At 38.1% G+C, this 23,165-nt stretch overlaps 1 protein-coding gene across 1 annotated transcript; it reads right to left on the bottom strand.

The window, feature by feature from the left end:
• Nucleotides 1-545: 545 nt before the first annotated feature.
• On the bottom strand, nt 546-2,693 carry LOC142336412 (TOM1-like protein 2). The gene has a single exon (XM_075385217.1). The coding sequence runs from the start codon at nt 2,345-2,347 to the stop codon at nt 815-817; it is 1,533 nt and encodes a 510-aa protein (XP_075241332.1). The 5' UTR covers nt 2,348-2,693; the 3' UTR covers nt 546-814.
• Nucleotides 2,694-23,165: the final 20,472 nt, after the last annotated feature.

Here is a 23,165-nt window from a genome sequence, read left to right as displayed (position 1 = left end):
GGAGGCGAACAGCCATAGTTGCTCCAATTGTTCGGCATGAAATTCGTAAACTTCCATGATTTTTAATACATTGGGTAAACATTTAAATATTTAACCTGACGGTTATACATTTGAATTATTACGCTTCCTCCTCACAAAAAAGAAAGGTCAATCGGATCCATTTTGCTCCCAAGCTTAGTTTGCATATAACTTATACGTCCCCAGGAGCACATGCTACTTTTTAAAATAGTAACATGCTATATAACACTAGGAGACAGAATAAATTCAAATAATCAATCACAGAAAAGACAAATCATTTGACAAAAATAAGCCGAAATATTGCTGATAAAACCCTCAAAACAATTTTTAAAACTACAGCAACACGATCATCGAGAGCGAACAAATTTGAGTTAAATCTAAAAAATTATTTTTGGTTTATTTCAACCGTACAACACAAAACGCTCACGGTACTAAGATGTTCTGGTATATCACACTAAGGTTATGACATTCTTAATTCTAGCTACAACTCTGAATCCAACCTAATTTTTGTGTTATATAGAAAACGGCAAATTGAGAACAATAAATTTAGAAATGCTAAGTCATATTTATAAAATTTACAATTTATTGAGTTTAAGAGCATTTGCATGAAATTAATCTGTGCTCCACAAATATTTTGGAAGAGAAAAGAAAATGGTAAAGCATGCCCTCAATTAACACAAGAATCATATCACACAGAAACATGCGTACACCTTTACCACCTTCCAATTATTACTACCAATTTGCAAGTGAGAAATCGGAATCTATCTATCATATTGAGTTTGAACTAGTTTTGACATCAAGATTCGAACGGATTGAGGAATGATTGGGCTGGTTTCACAGTAACCGGTTGCTTTGGTTGTTGATTATAATTGGCTGATGCCTCTTCATTAAGAAACGACTCAATATCTTGTTCTGAAAGCCCAGTACCATTTGCAGTTGCACCTCCGTCGGTCTCTCCCGAAGCCCCAAAAGCATCCATTCCTCGTGGTGATTGGCTTGTTGCTGTAAAAAGCAGTTCCTCGTAAGTGGGGTTTGAAGCAGCGTTTGTTGAGCTTGTGTTGGAAAATCCCGAAGCACCTCCCGGTTCTTCTAGAGTCATGACTTCCATATTTGAGCTCAACTGGGGCATATTCGTTGCTCGAACAGGAGGAAGAGTACCAGCGGGTGGAGCGTCCGCTCTCTTCCTGATGACTGGAACAGTTCCACCTGTTGGTAGCACAGGCACATCAAAGTTTGCATCGCCTCCATCAAAAATATCACCAAGAGATGACTTGTTTCGTGTTGGAGCAACTGCTTGATCTGCTCCAAATAATACTGAGTTCTGAGCTGTTGCTTGGCTTTTCTTAAGATGTACCTCTCGGATTCTTTCATATCGGTCATACCTGACGAAGGCTTGGTTGAGTTCGTCATTGACACGCAGGAGCTCACATGTAATTTCTTCTGTTGACACCTGCTCGATCAATTCTACCAACCTTGATTGCATTTGTCGACAAACCAGGTTCAGATCTTTCAAAAGTGCATACTCTGCTGCTTCTTCTTCACCGGGATTCAATTGATTTAGCATGTCAGACAGAATGCGACAGTTCGTCTGGACCACGTCCAGATCACGCTGTAATTTATGCACTTGCGACTGGTTCAACGGTTTGGGTTGTTCAGGATTACTAACAGCCGGGGCAGGGACCTCACTTGGCACAGGAGGCGGTCGCCTCACAGTGTTGACTGCAGGCTCAGGTGTTTGTCTGTGGACAGTTTGTGATGCTGAAAATGTAGCGGACCGAACAGGGAAGTCCTGCTGGGCAATTTGGGTCCCAAATCCAACTCCTCCAGCTGTTTTAAGAAGCTTTACATCTCCCGGGTCTGACTCGGGAAATATAATGCCTTTCATGCGAAGTTCTTCGTGTATGACAGCAACTCCTTTCAAATCTGGATGATTGGCGAATGCATCTGTCCAGTTTTGAATCAACCAAACAATTTTCTCCTGCACTGCAAGCGACGGGTTCCTTGCTGGTTGCAGTAGCTTTACTAGATCCTGTATATACTCTTTTTGACATATATTAATTTGAAAACGATAGCCACAGTTTTTCATACACGTTTCAAGGATAGTTAGAGTGTACAATATGCTCTTTGCGCTTTTTGTGATTTGAAGCCTCTTTCGAATAGCTCGGGCAGCATCTTTAGGTCCCTCCTCTCTTGTGTTAACATAATCACATATTTCCATAATCAATGACCAATCGTCTGCTGGTAACACTTCGTCAGATGCACGTGATATCATCAGACCAACGGGTGTCTGCAGCGCGTTGGAGGTAAACTTATCAATCAATGACGCCATCTAAAAAATTGCCAACTTAAATACTCCTGCTTGCCAAACTAAATGTCGACGCTCTGAAATTCAAAGTGACCCTATATATACATAACAAACTTTCAGTGGATAAAACAATAAGTTATCTGCTAGTTGCAGAAAATATCAAACCATCATACAAAATTTAAACACGTGTATATTGTTGTTGGGAATTTACGACTGCTTGTCGAGGAGTCGTACTGACCCTTGATTCTTGCTTTAAAAGAATTGTCCGTAAATTTCTGCATCGGTGACAATCGCAACACAGTTGCCACGTGCAGATATTTTGATTGTCGAACGATTTATTAACAAACTTCCACATCAAGTTTAGTATTCGGTTTTTCAGTCCTTGCGGTTTCAATAAATTTATTTCATTATCAATTCGGTTTGCTAGTCTGCAATTTTTGAAAGCGAATTAGTTTCGCGCCTTTTCGAGCCTTACTTTTCTGAGCGTGTACAATTGTGGATCTTCCTCGAACTTTGTTTCTTTCAGGTATTTCAATATCGTCTCTTCCTTCTTGAGTGAGCTTTGAGAGGGTGACGAGATCGTTCATCTGCATGTACATTGGTAATGGCAAGATGTTCAAAAGCCTCAGTTGATTCTCATACGGCTCGTTTCGTCCTGTTATCCACCTAACTGCTTTCCACTGGAGTTTTTCAAGATTGCCTATATCAGATTTTGAGGGCGTGGTACAGTTGCTTCCGTATAACAAGACTGGCAGAACCAGCGATTTGTATTATCCCAGTTTTATGAAGGGTTTTACGGCATAGGCTACATTCCTCCTTATCAAGTTAAGAACTCTGTTTGCTTTATTGAGTCTAGCATTTATATGAGCCAACCATGTTTATACCAAGGTTTATACCAACCACGTTTATACCAAGGTCCTTGACTGCTTGCAGAGAGTTCAAATTTTCATTTAAGAGTAAAATCCTTTTCTGGCCTTCTTATGATTAGTATTGCAAGTTCCATTTTGTTTGTCGCTACCCAGTTTTGTACTGCATTTATGTCCTCCTGGAATTCCGTGTTACTGTATCCTATTGAGAGGATCTTCAAGTCATCGGCAAACAGGTATGGATCGCTAAATCATAGGACATCTGGGAGGTCGTTGATGAGTATACAGAACAGAAGGGGTCCAAAAAGAGATCCTTGGGAGACGCCATTTGTGAATTCAAGAAACCTGGAGCTTGCGTTATCAGCTCTAACGAATTGCCTTCTATTGAGGAGATAGTCAACCAAAACTTCGAGGAAGCATCCGCCCACACCAATTTGACCTATTTTTATGAGTAATTCTTTATGCGGTACTTTGTCGAAAGCTTTGGAGAAGTCAGAGTAGAAGGTAACTATGTTGTCAATTGTGTTTTTGTCCATTGCCTCGTAAATCTTGTGCAAAAAGGAAAGCATATTTGTAGTTACAGATCTACTTCGAACAAAACCATGCTGATGCTTGCTCAAGTGTTTCTCAAAGTGTTCATATAGTGGCTCTTACATCCATTTTTCGAAAATTTTACTGTCGATATTCAATAGAGAAACAGGAAGATAATTCGTGACCAGCCTCCTGTCGCCCTTCTTAAAAATAGGGGTAACTGATGCAAATTTCCATTGGTCGGAAATTTTTCTCAAGCGCGTTATGTTCCTAAATATTAGGTGTAAGACATCAGTCATTGGTTCCGCTGTTTTTGGTAGAAGATAGGGGGTACCCGTTAGGGCCTCTATTCTTAGTGATCTCGAGCTCCGATAGTATTCGATTAATTTTTTGCTTTGATATACAGAAGTTTGTTAAAGTTGGGTTCATAGAATTGATGCCTTCTATGCTAAAGGAATGTTTAGGAGTGTAAACAAAATGAAAGAATTCGTTTAGTAAGTTTACTTTGTCTTCAATGTTGGATGCTGGTCTTCCACCATTGATCAGAACTTTTGGGAGGTTTGGTGGCTTATTAAGATTTTTGAGATGTTTGAAGATCACACTGGAGTCTCTGGTGCTCATTATTTTCTCTTGATAATTACACCGATCTATTTTTGCGGCCTCTGTCACAACGTTTCGAAATTTCCTTGCGATTATTTTCCAAAATGACGTTCGTTTGTTAGCTACGAGTTTACGCATAGTGTGCAACTTTTTCGTCAAATTAAACGCACTCGGTTCAATCCAGGGTGGTAGAGATTGCCTATGCCTGGTCCTTTTGAGAATCGTTGCTTGTGCTACCTTGTCGAAAAAGTCGTACATCTCGTCGCACATGTGGTTTATGTTTGAGTAACATACTGGTTTGAAGTCAGCAATTTTGATCTTTACGCTTAATTCCGAGTAAAAGCTCTTCCAAAACATCTAAAAGCTCTCAAAGTTTGTTTCATTTCTGTATGAGGGCACTCAACTAGAAGACTGCTTGCCTTGTTTTCCGAGCAGTTCAATGTTTTCGTGAATTCTTCGTCTAGAGCGGAGTGCTTGTAACAATTTCGATAGAAGGCAACGTCCAGTATGTTGTTTTCGCGGTTGTTAATAACACTTTGAAGAAAAAAGTTGTTTTCAAAGATTTAAAAAAGCTGAGTTTGTTAATTTCTAGTCTGCAGGTGAGTGACCAATCGGGTTGGTCAGTTTTAAGTTGTTCAGATGCTAGACTGCTTTTGATGGCAATTATTGCCCCTCCGTGAGTGTTGTTTTCCCCATCCTGTTTTCTGTCTGATCTATATATGGTGTAGTTGTCTAAGAGTAGTTCAGATGATGAAATGTTGCCGTTTAACCATGTTTCATAAGCACCCATGTTTCGCAAGCACAAATAATGTTGTAGTCATTGAGCATTATTGCATCAGCAAAATTCGATCTACTTTCCAGGCTTGCTAGTCTTCTTGTATTATTTAGAAGAATTTTGATGAAACGTAGTCACCATCATTCATGGTTATCTTCTGAATCTACTTCTTTCTTGCCATTATTGAGCAACTCGAGGTTTCGAATTTCAGTTCATCGCGGGGAACATTTTCCTCAAGTAGTTTTTAAGACACAATTTTTTTTTAATTGCGTCTTTTGACAAGGCTGGTAATATGAACACATCTTTCTCAGTTAGAAAAATTCTTTTTTCGTGGGTTTTTGATAAAACTAATCTGGCATTATGTTCAGTCGGAAGCGTCAGAAGTAGTGTCCGTGGTTGTTTCCTGGTGTTGCGGAATTTACGAAGTCGTTATAGCTCCGTTATTTGGGTCGTCACACCTATTCGGTTTAACACATCGTTCACTTCATTCGTAGTGAGGACAAAATTCTCGGCATTGAATTTGTCGGGGTCTTCTGGAATCCCTTGTATTCGAATGCTTTTTTCTGATATTGTGATACAAGTCAGGTGGCTCTTTGGAGTGTGCTTTAGATGTAGCACCTACATTTCTCGGCTGGACGGTAACATCCTCCGCATAGCTCTTACTACTTCTTCGCATCCAGTTTTAATGTCATTATCCACTCTTGTATCAAAGATTGCTGTTATTCTCTTTTCCATTGTCTGCAATTTTTTTGTTGATCTCCTGCGTTTCTTTTTCAATCCTTTTATCTTGTCAATCGTTCGACATTGTATGAAGTTGTCTCTTTCATTATTATTCAGACATTTTACGCAGAGAAGCATTGCGAGTTGACTCGCTTCTTTGAGAACATTAACTGCAACTTGCTTAAGTCCAGACACTATGTTGTCAATTGTGTTTTTGTCCATTGCCTCGTAAATCTTGTGCAAAAAGGAAAGCATATTTGTAGTTACAGATCTACTTCGAACAAAACCATGCTGATGCTTGCTCAAGTGTTTCTCAAAGTGTTCATATAGTGGCTCTTACATCCATTTTTCGAAAATTTTACTGTCGATATTCAATAGAGAAACAGGAAGATAATTCGTGACCAGCCTCCTGTCGCCCTTCTTAAAAATAGGGGTAACTGATGCAAATTTCCATTGGTCGGAAATTTTTCTCAAGCGCGTTATGTTCCTAAATATTAGGTATAAGACATCAGTCATTGGTTCCGCTGTTTTTGGTAGAAGATAGGGGGTACCCGTTAGGGCCTCTATTCTTAGTGATCTCGAGCTCCGATTGTATTTGATTAACTTTTTTCTTTGATATACAGAAGTTTGTTAAAGTTGGGTTCATAGAATTGATGCCTCCTATGCTAAAGGAATGTTTAGGAGTGTAAACAAAATGAAAGAATTCGTTTAGTAAGTTTACTTTGTCTTCAATGTTGGATGCTGGTCTTCCAACATTGATCAGAACTTTTGGGAGGTTTGGTGGCTTATTAAGACTTTTGAGATGTTTGAAGATCACACTGGAGTCTCTGGTGCTCATTATTTTCTCTTGATAATTACACCGATCTATTTTTGCGGCCTCTGTCACAACGTTTCGAAAATTCCTTGCGATTATTTTCCAAAATGACGTTCGTTTGTTAGCTACGAGTTTATGCATAGTGTGCAACTTTTTCGTCAAATTAAACGCACTCAGTTCAATCCAGGGTGGTAGAGATTGCCTATGCCTGGTCCTTTTGAGAATCGTTGCTTGTGCTACCTTGTCGAAAAAGTCGTACATCTCGTCGCACATGTGGTTTATGTTTGAGTAACATACTGGTTTGAAGTCAGCAATTTTGATCTTTACGCTTAATTCCGAGTAAAAGCTCTTCCAAAACATCTAAAAGCTCTCAAAGTTTGTTTCATTTCTGTATGAGGGCACTCAACTAGAAGACTGCTTGCCTTGTTTTCCGAGCAGTTCAATGTTTTCGTGAATTCTTCGTCTAGAGCGGAGTGCTTGTAACAATTTCGATAGAAGGCAACGTCCAGTATGTTGTTTTCGCGGTTGTTAATAACACTTTGAAGAAAAAAGTTGTTTTCAAAGATTTAAAAAAGCTGAGTTTGTTAATTTCTAGTCTGCAGGTGAGTGACCAATCGGGTTGGTCAGTTTTAAGTTGTTCAGATGCTAGACTGCTTTTGATGGCAATTATTGCCCCTCCGTGAGTGTTGTTTTCCCCATCCTGTTTTCTGTCTGATCTATATATGGTGTAGTTGTCTAAGAGTAGTTCAGATGATGAAATGTTGCCGTTTAACCATGTTTCATAAGCACCCATGTTTCGCAAGCACAAATAATGTTGTAGTCATTGAGCATTATTGCATCAGCAAAATTCGATCCACTTTCCAGGCTTGCTAGTCTTCTTGTATTATTTAGAAGAATTTTAATGAAACGTAGTCACCATCATTCATGGTTATCTTCTGAATCTACTTCTTTCTTGCCATTATTGAGCAACTCGAGGTTTCGAATTTCAGTTCATCGCGGGGAACATTTTCCTCAAGTAGTTTTTAAGACACAAATTTTTTTTAATTGCGTCTTTTGACAAGGCTGGTAATATGAACACATCTTTCTCAGTTAGAAAAATTCTTTTTTCGTGGGTTTTTGATAAAACTAATCTGGCATTATGTTCAGTCGGAAGCGTCAGAAGTAGTGTCCGTGGTTGTTTCCTGGTGTTGCGGAATTTACGAAGTCGTTATAGCTCCGTTATTTGGGTCGTCACACCTATTCGGTTTAACACATCGTTCACTTCATTCGTAGTGAGGACAAAATTCTCGGCATTGAATTTGTCGGGGTCTTCTGGAATCCCTTGTATTCGAATGCTTTTTTCTGATATTGTGATACAAGTCAGGTGGCTCTTTGGAGTGTGCTTTAGATGTAGCACCTACATTTCTCGGCTGGACGGTAACATCCTCCGCATAGCTCTTACTACTTCTTCGCATCCAGTTTTAATGTCATTATCCACTCTTGTATCAAAGATTGCTGTTATTCTCTTTTTCATTGTCTGCAATTTTTTTGTTGATCTCCTGCGTTTCTTTTTCAATCCTTTTATCTTGTCAATCGTTCGACATTGTATGAAGTTGTCTCTTTCATTATTATTCAGACATTTTACGCAGAGAAGCATTGCGAGTTGACTCGCTTCTTTGAGAACATTAACTGCAACTTGCTTAAGTCCAGACACTATGTTGTCAATTGTGTTTTTGTCCATTGCCTCGTAAATCTTGTGCAAAAAGGAAAGCATATTTGTAGTTACAGATCTACTTCGAACAAAACCATGCTGATGCTTGCTCAAGTGTTTCTCAAAGTGTTCATATAGTGGCTCTTACATCCATTTTTCGAAAATTTTACTGTCGATATTCAATAGAGAAACAGGAAGATAATTCGTGACCAGCCTCCTGTCGCCCTTCTTAAAAATAGGGGTAACTGATGCAAATTTCCATTGGTCGGAAATTTTTCTCAAGCGCGTTATGTTCCTAAATATTAGGTATAAGACATCAGTCATTGGTTCCGCTGTTTTTGGTAGAAGATAGGGGGTACCCGTTAGGGCCTCTATTCTTAGTGATCTCGAGCTCCGATTGTATTCGATTAACTTTTTGCTTTGATATACAGAAGTTTGTTAAAGTTGGGTTCATAGAATTGATGCCTTCTATGCTAAAGGAATGTTTAGGAGTGTAAACAAAATGAAAGAATTCGTTTAGTAAGTTTACTTTGTCTTCAATGTTGGATGCTGGTCTTCCAACATTGATCAGAACTTTTGGGAGGTTTGGTGGCTTATTAAGACTTTTGAGATGTTTGAAGATCACACTGGAGTCTCTGGTGCTCATTATTTTCTCTTGATAATTACACCGATCTATTTTTGCGGCCTCTGTCACAACGTTTCGAAAATTCCTTGCGATTATTTTCCAAAATGACGTTCGTTTGTTAGCTACGAGTTTACGCATAGTGTGCAACTTTTTCGTCAAATTAAACGCACTCGGTTCAATCCAGGGTGGTAGAGATTGCCTATGCCTGGTCCTTTTGAGAATCGTTGCTTGTGCTACCTTGTCGAAAAAGTCGTACATCTCGTCGCACATGTGGTTTATGTTTGAGTAACATACTGGTTTGAAGTCAGCAATTTTGATCTTTACGCTTAATTCCGAGTAAAAGCTCTTCCAAAACATCTAAAAGCTCTCAAAGTTTGTTTCATTTCTGTATGAGGGCACTCAACTAGAAGACTGCTTGCCTTGTTTTCCGAGCAGTTCAATGTTTTCGTGAATTCTTCGTCTAGAGCGGAGTGCTTGTAACAATTTCGATAGAAGGCAACGTCCAGTATGTTGTTTTCGCGGTTGTTAATAACACTTTGAAGAAAAAAGTTGTTTTCAAAGATTTAAAAAAGCTGAGTTTGTTAATTTCTAGTCTGCAGGTGAGTGACCAATCGGGTTGGTCAGTTTTAAGTTGTTCAGATGCTAGACTGCTTTTGATGGCAATTATTGCCCCTCCGTGAGTGTTGTTTTCCCCATCCTGTTTTCTGTCTGATCTATATATGGTGTAGTTGTCTAAGAGTAGTTCAGATGATGAAATGTTGCCGTTTAACCATGTTTCATAAGCAACCATGTTTCGCAAGCACAAATAATGTTGTAGTCATTGAGCATTATTGCATCAGCAAAATTCGATCTACTTTCCAGGCTTGCTAGTCTTCTTGTATTATTTAGAAGAATTTTGATGAAACGTAGTCACCATCATTCATGGTTATCTTCTGAATCTACTTCTTTCTTGCCATTATTGAGCAACTCGAGGTTTCGAATTTCAGTTCATCGCGGGGAACATTTTCCTCAAGTAGTTTTTAAGACACAAATTTTTTTTAATTGCGTCTTTTGACAAGGCTGGTAATATGAACACATCTTTCTCAGTTAGAAAAATTCTTTTTTCGTGGGTTTTTGATAAAACTAATCTGGCATTATGTTCAGTCGGAAGCGTCAGAAGTAGTGTCCGTGGTTGTTTCCTGGTGTTGCGGAATTTACGAAGTCGTTATAGCTCCGTTATTTGGGTCGTCACACCTATTCGGTTTAACACATCGTTCACTTCATTCGTAGTGAGGACAAAATTCTCGGCATTGAATTTGTCGGGGTCTTCTGGAATCCCTTGTATTCGAATGCTTTTTTCTGATATTGTGATACAAGTCAGGTGGCTCTTTGGAGTGTGCTTTAGATGTAGCACCTACATTTCTCGGCTGGACGGTAACATCCTCCGCATAGCTCTTACTACTTCTTCGCATCCAGTTTTAATGTCATTATCCACTCTTGTATCAAAGATTGCTGTTATTCTCTTTTTCATTGTCTGCAATTTTTTTGTTGATCTCCTGCGTTTCTTTTTCAATCCTTTTATCTTGTCAATCGTTCGACATTGTATAAAGTTGTCTCTTTCATTATTATTCAGACATTTTACGCAGAGAAGCATTGCGAGTTGACTCGCTTCTTTGAGAACATTAACTGCAACTTGCTTAAGTCCAATACAACTTGGCTCGAAGTGCATATGAACATTACAGGCGATGCAAATGTATCATGGCGATATTTGATTTATCACTTTTTTCACACGTATTGCAACTTTTTGACATTAAGGGGAGATAAATAAAACGAGACTCAAAGAAAACAAGGATAGATAATGCTACGAGTATGGACAAATAAATCCAGTCTCTTAACAACAGAATAAGAGGCGATGGAAAGTTTTGTTCAAAGCCTGGACATTCAAATCCACTTTTTTCACAAAAAATTACTATAAATTATTCAATGTCCTAAGTTTCTTCCAGTTTCTGTCGTTTCCCTTTTCGTTGTTGCTTGTTCGGCTTCTTTCGTTTCTTTAGGAGTCTATTGATAACATTTTCGAGACTGTGAAATTCTAAGAAATGTTGTTGATGAAGCTCGTTGTACTCTTTGGTTTTTGAGCTGTCTTTTCGTTTACTGTTAGATATGAGATCGTTGACTACGTTGACATCCGGTGTGTTCAGAGTTTTCAGCTCTGACTGTATACCGGGTGCGCCCTCCCGCTCGCAATACACCACACCTACTATTTGTTTCAAAGCCCGAATTTTCTTCAGCAGTTGAGCAGATGACAGTGGAGGTCGGGGGTCGAAAGGATGATCTGGTATAGTGTTGTTTATAACGTCGTGGCACACAATAACTTCTTGTCCGTAATCGAAAACTTTGATGATGTTCTGTAGCGATTTCCTTGGATTTTTGGCAAGTGGATGTAGACAAATACCAGTGTCACTGTAGACGTTTGCTGATAGTGTCTGTTTTTTTAGTGCGTGGTGTAATGAACTTCCTCCTATAATAATAGATACCATCAGAAAGATAGGGGGGCCTCCTCAGTTGCCCCGTAAATCATGTTAATCTGAAACTATTAACTATTTAATAAGTTTATTTGTTGAGAAAGAATAAGCTGTAGAGACCGTGAATAAGAATAAGCTGTGAATAAGACTGTGAAAAAAAAATACTAAGAATAAGCTGTAATAAGACTGTAGAGGAAGAACAAGCTGTAGTTATAGTTACGTATAGTGTCAAATTACGAAAGTCGTGTGGTGACGGCGGGGGGGGGGGTTGATTCCACTCTTCAGCACAAGCTAAAAAGAACAAAATTAAAGCCGTCCCTCGTAAAAAATAAAAGAAATTCAAAAGCTAAATTAAGAAATGCTCCTCCCAACACAGTGAATATTGGCTGTTCCGAGGCCCTTCCAGCACTACGTCCTGATGAATTTTCTGTTTGTTCGTTTTACGCAGCAACCGACACTAGGCAGAGGAAAGAACTTCAAGGAAAAAGGAAACTATCGTTGTCCGACTAACGGAATGGAAGCAAGCGTAAGGTTCTTTCCAATCTGTTTGCGCTTCCTGCTGTAAAAGTTTAAATTGATTCAAGGGTTTTAATCAAGAGTAGCAAAATACGCTAATTACTACAAAAAAACTTGAAACGATTCTGCAAAGACGAAACCTTTTGCAAGGAAGACACAAAGCACAAAATAAAGTACAGAGAGGACATTATAGGAATGGGAATTAATCTTCATAGGCCTTCATAGGTTGAATTCTGTGAGTAGGTAGGGGGTCCTCTCTTCGCAGCTCATTATGGTTGACAATATACTATGTCTCGTTATGTTGGGTCATCTGTTGAAATATTGACATGATCCTATCTAATTGTGTATGGTCCTGCGTCATGATTGTGCCCAACCTCACTCAGGTAATCCATAAGGATCTCTCAGCAACGGATTGATTTCCCACACCAACAGAGATCAGAGTCTCGATGTACTGGGAGTCTGTACTCGCTTGTCCTTTCTTCTATGGGGGTGAGTGTTTCGGTCGGTGGTTGCTCCAATGTGCATCTAGTCGGCTTTTTAACGAGTTCACGGTTTTAGCGGCCACAACTGATTCTGGGAGGGAGTTCCAGTCCTTGACGATCCTTTGCGGAAAAGCAAATTTTCGGCAATTTAGATGGAACTTCTCGATTCTGAGTTTCGCAAAGTGACCTCGTGTTGATTCGTATTGACTCGTCTGGAGCAGTGAAACAGATGCTCGGCAATCGTATCCCCCTGTCGGATGTTTGATTTTGAAAGCCTCGATCATGTCACCTTTCAGTCTTCTGAACAACAATGTTGGAAAATCCAGCCTTCTCATTCTGTCATCGTATAATTGTCTTTCTGATTTTGCCAGTAAACTCGTTGCTCGTCTGCACGTTCTCTACCATAGTTGTAAGCTTCACCAGAAGCGGACTCCATATGGATTATGCATACTCGAGATGTGGTCTCACCAATGAGCAGAACAGCAGTTTCAGTGTTTCGTCGTCGAGAAAGCGGAATGTCTTCCTAACGATCGCGAGTATTCTTTTTGCTTTTTTTATTTTCCCCGCAATGTGCAGTTCAAACTTCAGGGTGCTGTCAAATGCTGCTCCCAAGTCCTTCTCTGTGACGATTTTCGTTAAAGGTGATTCAGGTTCGTTCCTCAGTGAGCACAGATTGCATTGTGCTCTGCTTTTCCCAACATTTATCACTTTTGCCTTATCTGGATGAATGGTAGTTGCCACTGCTTACTCCATTCAATCATAGCATTTAGGTCCTCTTGTAGCTTCTCGTCTCCATGTGAATCAGCTCTTCCATAGACTTTTGTGTCATCTGCGAACATGAGCATTGTGCTAACAACCTGTTTGAGAAAGTGATTAAAGATGACAAATAGCAGGGATCCTAGTACGCTTCCCTAAGGTATCCCACTGCTTACAGGGGCAGATCTTATTTTCTTGTCATTGACAGTCACCTGCTGGGTGCTTTGTGACAGGAAGTCTTTAATCCAGTCGAACACTCGTCCTCGAATCCCGTAGTGCCATAACTTGGCCTGAAATCTTTTGTGAGGTACTTTGTCAAACGCTTTCCTGAAGCTTGTATAGATGCAGTTTATGTTTTCTCCACGATCAAGCATTGAAGTCCAGTATTCCATCACTTTCACTAATTGGAGCGTTGTCGATCTAACAGAAGTGTAGCCAAACTGTCTACATGAGAAAAGATCGTTCTTCATCATGTGTTCAATTATAACGTACCGTATGTTGCCCTCTAGTATCTTGCATATTATAATGGTCAGGCTCACTGGTCGATAGTTCTCCGCAAGCTTCTTGTCAGCTTTCTTGAAGAAGAATGTTATTGAGGCCTTCTTCCAACCGTCTGGTAGTTTTTCTTCTTGGAAAGATTTCCTGAACTAGGTAAGCCTACATCGCGGGCAGAAATAAGTAGCCCTTTTTCTTCACACCTTAACGCTGTAAAAGGGGCCCAATTCGGGTATGACTAAAAAAAATGAAGCACAAAATTCTCCAACGGAAAAAAACTTGATGAAGTGTTGGTTGATATAAGCGCATTTTATTTTTAATTGAAAGCTTTAAACAATCCTAAACAGAGTTTTTTTCAAAGTAGTAACAGGATTGAAACAGAAAAACTCATAGCAGAGGAAAACTTCTAGAAATTTGAATATAGCCTTGACAAAACCCTAAACAACGTTGACAAAATTGGGTAAAATGCGAATTCAAAAGGTTTAGGTCTCGGAATGTTCATAAACGGTCGAGTTTTCCAGCAAACCCAAATGTTTGAAATGGTCATCATGGGTATGATGATTAACAACAGATTCGACGCAAAAATTGCTATAATGAGTTTTCCGAACACTTTAGAATCTGGGAACCAATGCATGAACAAAAACACCGCACAATGAAAATTGCAAGATAGTTACAAGTTGATTCATCTGTTTTTTCAATTTGAATTGACAAATATATTTGAATTGTATTGGGGCGCTTTTCTTTAAAGATCTGTCCACACATTTTCATGATTTTTGAAGTCAAAATGATGTAGTGACTTTAGTCAAGCCAAAACAGGAAATGGAGCGAAAAAAAACGACTAAATTTCAGGCGTGATAATTTTTTGCTCTAATTTTAAAGTAGAGTGCGAGAACGGTGCTTGAACAAAAATTCGCTTTTTTGCTCAGTGTTTTTTTTTTGTTCACATGCGGAAATTTTATTTCAATTTTTACGGTTTTTTCGAAATTTTGACTTTTTTCTACATGGTGTTTGAATCCATTCGTAGTTTATTCCACTCCTAGTTTTTTGTTTGAGCCAAATTATTTCTCGCTAGTGGTTTTTAGTTCATATGTGGCATTTTGACATTGATTTTCTGTTTTTTTTATTTTCTTATGTAATTTGTTAGAAGTGATTTTCCCAGTTCACGCATAGTCCGTTTTAGGTCTAGTTTTTTGTGTACTCAATAAAATTTTTTTGAATTTTACGTCAGGACTTGTCCTGCTATGTTTTTTGGTTTCAACTTTAACTTGTTTGACTTTTTTTAAAAATAACCGATAGAAATTCTACTATTGAAAATCTTAGCATGTTGTTTTAAAAAACAAAAGAAAAGCATATGAGAACCTAAAACACACAAAGCAATGTTCTTGAAATGGATGTAGAACACTTAACCAACGGAAAAAATGTGTACGTCAAGTATCGGCATTTTGGGAAAATCGTATTCTTCAAGTTAATTGATGGTTCAGCATCCATGTCAAAACAAAAAAGATCTTCAAGGCGTTTACGAAAAGGCTGATCTACTTATCTGTTGAATAATCACACTAATCATTCTTTATGGGTATCAGGGGTACCGAAGAAATCTAAAAAAGAAATTGTATATGTATAATTTAAAAAAAAAACTGAAAGAAACCAGCAAAACTAGTAAAATGGAAATTACGATTTGAAATAGCAATGGCCGTAGATAATTTGATAAGAGAGCCGACCACGGAAAATCACGATTAAGTTTTTTTAACATTTTTAGCTATAAGAGGATATAAGGAATCAAATAAAATTCTCTGGCATCGAAAAGTTCGTAGCAAATAAAAAATACACCAAAATGGGAATTAACAAAAGTTTACAAATGGAAATGCATCAGGATACATTTCAACAGTATTGCATTCTCATTTTCTAGCAACTCAAATTCTACATTAATAACCAATGGTCTGCAAATCTAAAAATTATGATAATATTAAAGCCAATATAAATGAAAATGAAAGCGTGATATATGAAAGCGTGAACGCACGAAAGTCTGGACATGAACGCACGAAAGTCTGGACATGAACGCACGAAAGTCTGGTGAACGCACGAAAGTCTGGTGAATGCACGAAAGTCTGGATATGAACGCACAAAGTCTGGACATGAACGCACGAAAGTCTGGTGAACGCACGAAAGTCTGGACATGAACGCACGAAAGTCTGGTGAATGCACGAAAGTCTGGACATAGGCACTTTCCGTCTGGGACGGTCTGGACATATCGACTTTCGGTCTGGCACCTCAACCTGGGTAGTTATAGGAGGCCTAATAACTACCTACCATCATTGCGGTTTCGCTGATTACCAAAAATCCACACAAACTATTTTCCAGAAAATAGTAGTCTTTTAAACGTGAGAGAAGGAATTTTCTGCCGGAAAATTCTTAATTACGAAAGAGATTTTACATATAATGAAGAAATTACTACTAAAAAGTTTTGGTTAACCTTTATCTCATGGAAAAAATTTGAAGATGCTGACCATTTAATTTTAGGCAAGTTGTAATTCGCATTAATTATGTGCAAAGAATATCTCACATAGCAAAAATCAATCTCCAAATTGATTGCCCGTGGAGTAAAACTAACACAATTCTGATCAGCATCCCTATTTGTGATTTCTACCGTGATTTGAAACGTCATGATGTGTGATGTGAAGTTATTTTTGACTAACAAACAATTTAGCTGCAGTCACTCACAACTAGAACAGCTTTTCTCCTGTGTCTCCAAACTGAACATTGTGCGACGAAAGCAATCAATTCCACGGGCTAGACCTCACTGCAAAGGATGTTAAAATTTTTCGAAGAAGTTCAACCTATTTTGCTATCTGGATGATTTTGGATGCTCACATTAGTAATACAAACAATTATGCGCTATATTAGATTTAGTTCCAATTCAACATCTCATTATCCACGCATATTTTTTACCCTAAAACCGTCATTATTATTGTCACATGATTCAAAAGGACATCAGAGAGTTGCTATTTTAAATCAATAAGTTAATCTCAGAAGAGGCATCTTTGACTCGAAACGGTGTTTATTAAATGCATTTCGTTTAGTCGATGAAAGATGACATAGAATTTAAACTCTACAGATCCTCACAAAAAGCACAGATATAGCGTTTCATTGTTCAATGATACAATAATTCATCAATTTTTACAAAAATTAGGAACATAGAATCAAGGTACGACCAAAATAACTTCAAAAATGTTGATCACCAAATGAATTCAGAAATTTCAAAGCAGATGGCAAAAAAAAGCACGTACCTCAGATTGATCGGGCTCAAACAATAGAAATAGAAATATATCCCGCCTTAACCACCCCTTGCATATAATGTAAACAACAACAGCTCTATGACCGTGCACATTCCCAAGGAAGGGAAGGCTGTTGCCATAATAGTTGAATGATCAATTGAGACCCATTCGAATGGTAAACGAAATGACCTAAAGCCATCAAGCGAGGATGGGAAGGCTATCCCGGGACCCTTTTTAAAATATCAGAATTTAAAAATTTTGTCAGAGAGGGATTTAATTTTGAGAGTCATTCACGAAAAGGCAGAGAGCATAATTAAAAAAAAGATCACAGCTAAAAAAGCTTATTCAACGATTTTTCTATTAACTTTTTTTGATATAACTGAGATATTTGAAAATTCTACGGACTAAAAAGTTTTGAATGAGACATATTTAATGTGTAGGAAGGATCGTAATTCAAACCAAAAAACGAAAGGAAGCGTTGCTGCAAATTTTGGTAGTCCACTCCAAAAACTCTGACTACAAGAATAATAACCATGTGGAATTTCACATCAACTTCTCAGAAGTCAAACCTTATGAAATAAAAAAGTGACAAAAATTGCGCACAAAAAAGATAAAAGTTCCGGTTTTAATACAAGATTTTCTAAAATATTGGCAAAAAATTTTCACAGTCATTTTTAGGTGGCCTCCTCTTCCGGTGATGAAAATCATTTGAACTAACTTTTCGTTAGAAACACAAATAGGTCATGAAATACCTGATAGGTAATTTGCACGAGTTTTTCTTAACCAATAGTTAATAAATACTAACTAATAATTTTGTTTATAACTTTCAGCCTGAGCTCTTCAGGCTCTTCGGAGTGGTGGATCACGGTTTTATTCTCTTTAAAACAACCAACTGTTCTCAAGACTTTATTCTCTCTCTCTTATAAAATAATAGCTTTCAGTAAGTTATTTTTGTTATGTGTGTTATTTAAATATTTATCCGGATTCAACAGAAGCATATATGGGCATTGAGTACAATAGTTTTACAGCATAGTAAATTTAACAACAACTATACTTGTATAATTTAAATGTACCGGTTAAGAAATGTAACTTAAAACAGCCAAATGTTTATTAACTCTATAATCATCAAAACAATCCTTTTTAGGACTACTTGATATCCAAGGATATCAAACTAGCTCCCTCTTTTTTGCTTTCAGCATATTATTTTTTTTTAAAATAAGAATATACGGCTACAGATATGTCAATACACCAATTCACCACAGCTTAATTGAGTCCAAATTTTTTGAAATATTAATGAATGATTTACAAAAAGTTTCAAATATAGAAGGATAGACATTTTATAAATGAATAATTTACACATTGACTTCTTCGAAGTCATTTATGGAGTCACCCTTTGTATATACCGAGCATAGACTTTTTCACAGCTCCGTAAGCTCTTCCTCTCTTTCATTATCAGGGGCTCTAAGGCTGTTTTCCGATTTGGACCTTTTCATGACTACATGTGCACGCTTATCCCACTTATCTCTCTCTCTCCTGCTATTTTTCGAAAGTGAGTTCTGTCCACTACGACCATTGGTTTGACTGGAACTTTTTGTTTACCTACCTTCATAAAGTTCGGGACTAAACGGCGTACAGAGCTAAATCTGCGATAAAGATACATGCATAGTAAATGCAAGGCCAATGAAACTAGGAATGATGCCACTCCCATAAAGAGCGCGTATTTAAACGGCATGTAGCCCTCAAAGGTGTTACTCAAGACAGGTTTCAAATTTGTCATTTGAATGGCGATTGGCTTGGCTATCTGTGCAAGGTTTTCTGTTTTTCTCATTGACGGCATTTTTATTAATTTTTCTTGCACTTGTCTAATAAGAGTAAGACTGGCCTGATCTTTATTGTTGAAATATGGGAGTTGGTCTATTTCTGGCACTTCAGTCAATAAATGCTTGAGAGGGTCAGAAAGTTCTACTTGAATTTTAATTGCTGGAATCTTGTTACAGCTTCCTAGGTCAGATCTAATTTTCAAGTGTGGAGTCGTAATTTGCTTACCAAATTCCAATGTGATAATACATATTTGGCAACCAGGGTAAGTTCTGACTTGGAGAGCGTTTGAACTATCCATGGAAGACTCTCGCCTGGTAAATGTGTCCGTCGCTGATAAGATTACCCAGATACCATATCCTAGGTTTTCGGCTGCCTCTATCACATTTTCGGTTGGACATGTTACTAAGGCGTCCATAGTCGTTCCGAAAAAGAGTGAGGCTAGACATGAGGAGTGTCCCATCTCCGTTGGAATTGTCTCGTGACAAATTCTGTAGTTGGAAGATCCTAAACATTTTCCTAGTTGATCTTTGCTTAGCACTGCTGTTTCCATAGAGTCCTCTGATACGGCTAAGTATGGAGCTTCTATTTTCCATCTAATTGCACTTCCAGTGTCTTTTTGTGGCATTGGTACAATTTTTGCGGTAAAAACTGTGAAAACTGGTTGACGAGAAGCAAAGGGGATTGCAAAGGTTAAAAGTAGCCCTTCCTTAATCGATAGTGCATCCGTCAACAGTTCTGCATTATAGTACGACAGGAGAACATCCATGGGAATTGCTAGTTTCAGTCGGTCACGAGCGTTCATCTGTTCGCGTGCAACATAGCCTAGAATTTTCATCAGGGAATCTCGGGGTACTAAGGACATCGGTAATCTTTTCTGTAACAGTGTTGGTATTGAACTGAGTAGATTCATGCGATATCCAGTAAGTGCAGCTCTATAGCTTTTGACATCTGAGTATATCATATTGAGTAACGATGCCGCAGTGTCAAAATTAAAGTTTATCTGCTGATTAGAAAAAAGTAATTGATCAAAATCTTGGAGCAATCTAATGTTTTTCTCAAAAACTTCGAACTGCTTTTGAATTATTTCCCAGTTGCTGTTCTGGTTCTCAATAAGTTCATTTTGAATCTTGTGCAGAGTGGCCAGCTCATTCGAAATGAGAAAGAATTTGTTGTCTGTCTCTGATTTTACAAGTGAAACGTAGGTCAATATCTGTTCTGTATAGTCGGCCAATTTTTGAATGTTTTCTGCGTTTTTTTCTTCGATTTATCGTGACAACCTCCAAGTACTCCAATAATTCCGCAGCTACCAGATGATCCGAAGGCAATTCATCCTCCAAAAAGTCCGATTGCCGCCAATCCTGCCAGAACAACTGGCGCTGCTCGTTTTTTGCGATTAGGAACTGTGTTTTGTATTGACTCCAAGAAATGCTGTGTTTCATTATGCAGGTAGCTAACCTCTGTTCTAGCAATTGCCACTTCATTCTCAATTGTTCGCAGAGTCCAATCCACGTTGAATTCAGTCGTGTTATGTTGACAGTTTGTGGAAAAATTTAGAGGACAGAAAAGAGATGGTTTATGCCACATGTTTTTAAGTTTTCTTAGCAGTTTTTCAAGATCTGCCTTCACTGTGAAATTGTACTGCGGGAAAGAACGAGAAATTCAACAGGAACAAATTTTTCCGCTAGGAGAATTTTCGAATTTTCGTGGAATATTACTCCGTTTGACAAACTTTCTGCGTTTTCTTGATTTTCCTCAACTTGCGTGAATGCCATGTTTTTATCGATTTCAAACAGTATTGCAGCAATTATGCTGCATCCCACCAACCGGGTTAAGCGCATTTTCCTAAATACCTTTAAATTTGTACTGCTTAGGTGGACCATGAGACAAATGATAGAAAACTATTCGGATGATTGTGATGAGAGCAACAGAGACTACTGACGATCTTGTGATCTTGATATGTTTTTTCCACTCGGGATCTAGCTCCAATCTGTCCTGTTGCTGCGCTTCCAGCTGATGTGCAATCAGAACAGTCTTATGACTTTTCCTGGATCGTGCTCATTTTGCTATTGCTTCTGTTGATAATTCTTTCTGCAGCGATAAGAATTATGCGATCATTGATCCGCAGACTGGAAAATTAGGACGACAAATGTTGATTCTGACTGCTTATGTTTCTTGCATTTAAATTTAGCCACGAAGTTGTTAAGTAGTTACAAGTAGTATACAGCATGTTTGTTGTTGAGTACGTATGATGGGTTTAATCTTACATGAGGTAATTAGTAAGCACTTTTACTGAGTCTGTTGCATTAACGTAACCTGCGTTGTTTTATCCTTACATGCGGGGAAAATTAAAATTTCTGTGCAATTGTCTTCGTGTGTTTAGTTAATTTGGCTTGGTTATTTGCTTCTTTTCGCTACTACTCTAGATTGGTGTATTTCAGATCCAATGGATAAACCTGAGGCCGTTTCTGAGGCTATAAGAAGTGAGGGGAAGTAGGGGAAGGCTTGGGGCATGAAATTGTACAAAATCAGCCCTTTATTATTCGCGAGCCTTTAATTCGTTACAAGGACAAAAATTTAGATGTAAGTATAGAAGTTCAATTTTTAAGGATTTTTCTTATGGGCTAGGCAATTCATCAGCGTTTTTGTTTGTCGTTTTAGCAGTCTCTGTATAGTGCATCAAAATTTTCGACAGTTCTAAAGAAGTTTACATGCAATAAAGAGAAAACTGGTTATTTTAAAACTCCTATCTATAATGATTGTTTACCTTTGAAAACGGAGAGTTTTATTAATTTTTCCCTTCCTGATGGTTACACAAAGGCACCACCCTGGTCATTTGGGTTTAATGTTTTAAGCTGCGGCAAGCAGTATACAAGTTTTCATTGCGACTGGGAAGATCCTGCAGACGCTTTTATAACCCTTCACGGCACCTCAAAAAAGTTATGGATTTTTCTTTCTCCTGGAAAGTTAGCCAGTGAGTTCGAGAGGCTGAGTGGAACTCTTGAGAGCCTTTTAATGTTATTACCAAAGCTCAAAACTAGCTGCGTGCAGGGGTTGCAGCTCCCTGGTGACATTATTTATTTACCGTTTGGATGTTACCATTGTGTTTTGACTCCTGCGCAAGACAACCAATGGACTTCGTTACTCTCAGTCTCTACATTTATTAGCCCCCAACAGCAAGAAAAAGCGTGGAAGGCTATAACTTAGGGTAGGGTTCAACAACGGAGGCAAACTCGCCGTGTAGAAGGGCCTGTAGCTTCTCTGTTTGTGTAAGTTGCAAGATTTAAGCTATTTTTCACGTCTAGTGTTAACAGGTTGGAGTGAAAATTTGCTTTGAGGGTGGGCTTTAACTGCATGCTAATTGAGTTTCTAGTTAACAATCAGGTTGAAGCGTAGTCGTAACGTGGTTTTTGCGTTGATTTAACCAGTAACTTGTGAGATAACTTGCAATTTGCCTATTTTTCACCCATTTTTCGGGGTCAAATTTTGGACGTCCGATTAAAGTTCAAAATTAAAAAAATCAAGAACATTTGGCCTTTCACTGGTGTGGTTTTGATTTTGTGCTAACCAAGTGCGATACTGGGCCGAGAAAACAAGCTAATATGTGTTTTTTATATTGGTTGTAAAGATATCGAAATTCGGCAAAAATGACGATTTTTGAGGTCTAAAAATTTTTGACCACGAAAGGTGTATAACTCTGCAAATAAAGCGAATTTTTTTACATGCAATTATAAGGCGATTTTTCGCATGTACTTAGGTATTGATGTGAACTTAATTTGAGTGTACTCAGAAATGGTGATTTGTTTTTCAGTTTTCTAGGGCCACCTTTTCATTGGAAAAAAATCGCATTTTAGGGTCCGATTTCTGGCAATTTTCGGTGGTCAGTTCTCCTAACTTATAATAGACAGTGAATTTTTGTTCCTAATTCCTCTCAGTATGGTTCAAGACGGGACTCCAGGCCAAATTTCGTACCTCTAGTGTGATTATAAGTTGGGAAAATAGCCTATGGAAAAATCCTAAATTTCTAATTTTTCCATTTTTTTCTCTTTTTGACAAAAGGCTATTAACTCGTACACTTATTGTTCAAATTTCAGCAAACGTGGCAGGCAGTCAAAAGAACAATTACTGCAGGCAACGGTAGGGTTTGGTGTTCCTACAGGGATGCCTTCACATAGAATTTTGCGTATTTTTGGGCAAAAATGGGCATTATTTGCGTTTTTTCTACATTTTGGGTGTTTTTTCCGTTCTTCTTGAGTTTTTGACTTAAACTTTTGCATTTTTTTGTTACCCTGCTTCCCCACAGCATATTTTAAAGAGATTTAAGCGCTTTTTTGAGGTTATCTATCAATCAGTTGTAATTTGTTTGCTTTTCAAAGTT

Source organism: Convolutriloba macropyga, chromosome 3, assembly GCF_964194025.1.
Source record: "Convolutriloba macropyga chromosome 3, txConMacr16.3, whole genome shotgun sequence".
NCBI classification, from domain to species: Eukaryota; Metazoa; Xenacoelomorpha; order Acoela; family Convolutidae; genus Convolutriloba; species Convolutriloba macropyga.
The sequence above is the reverse complement of the archived record's forward strand: the minus strand, read 5'-3'. Positions and strand labels throughout refer to the sequence as shown.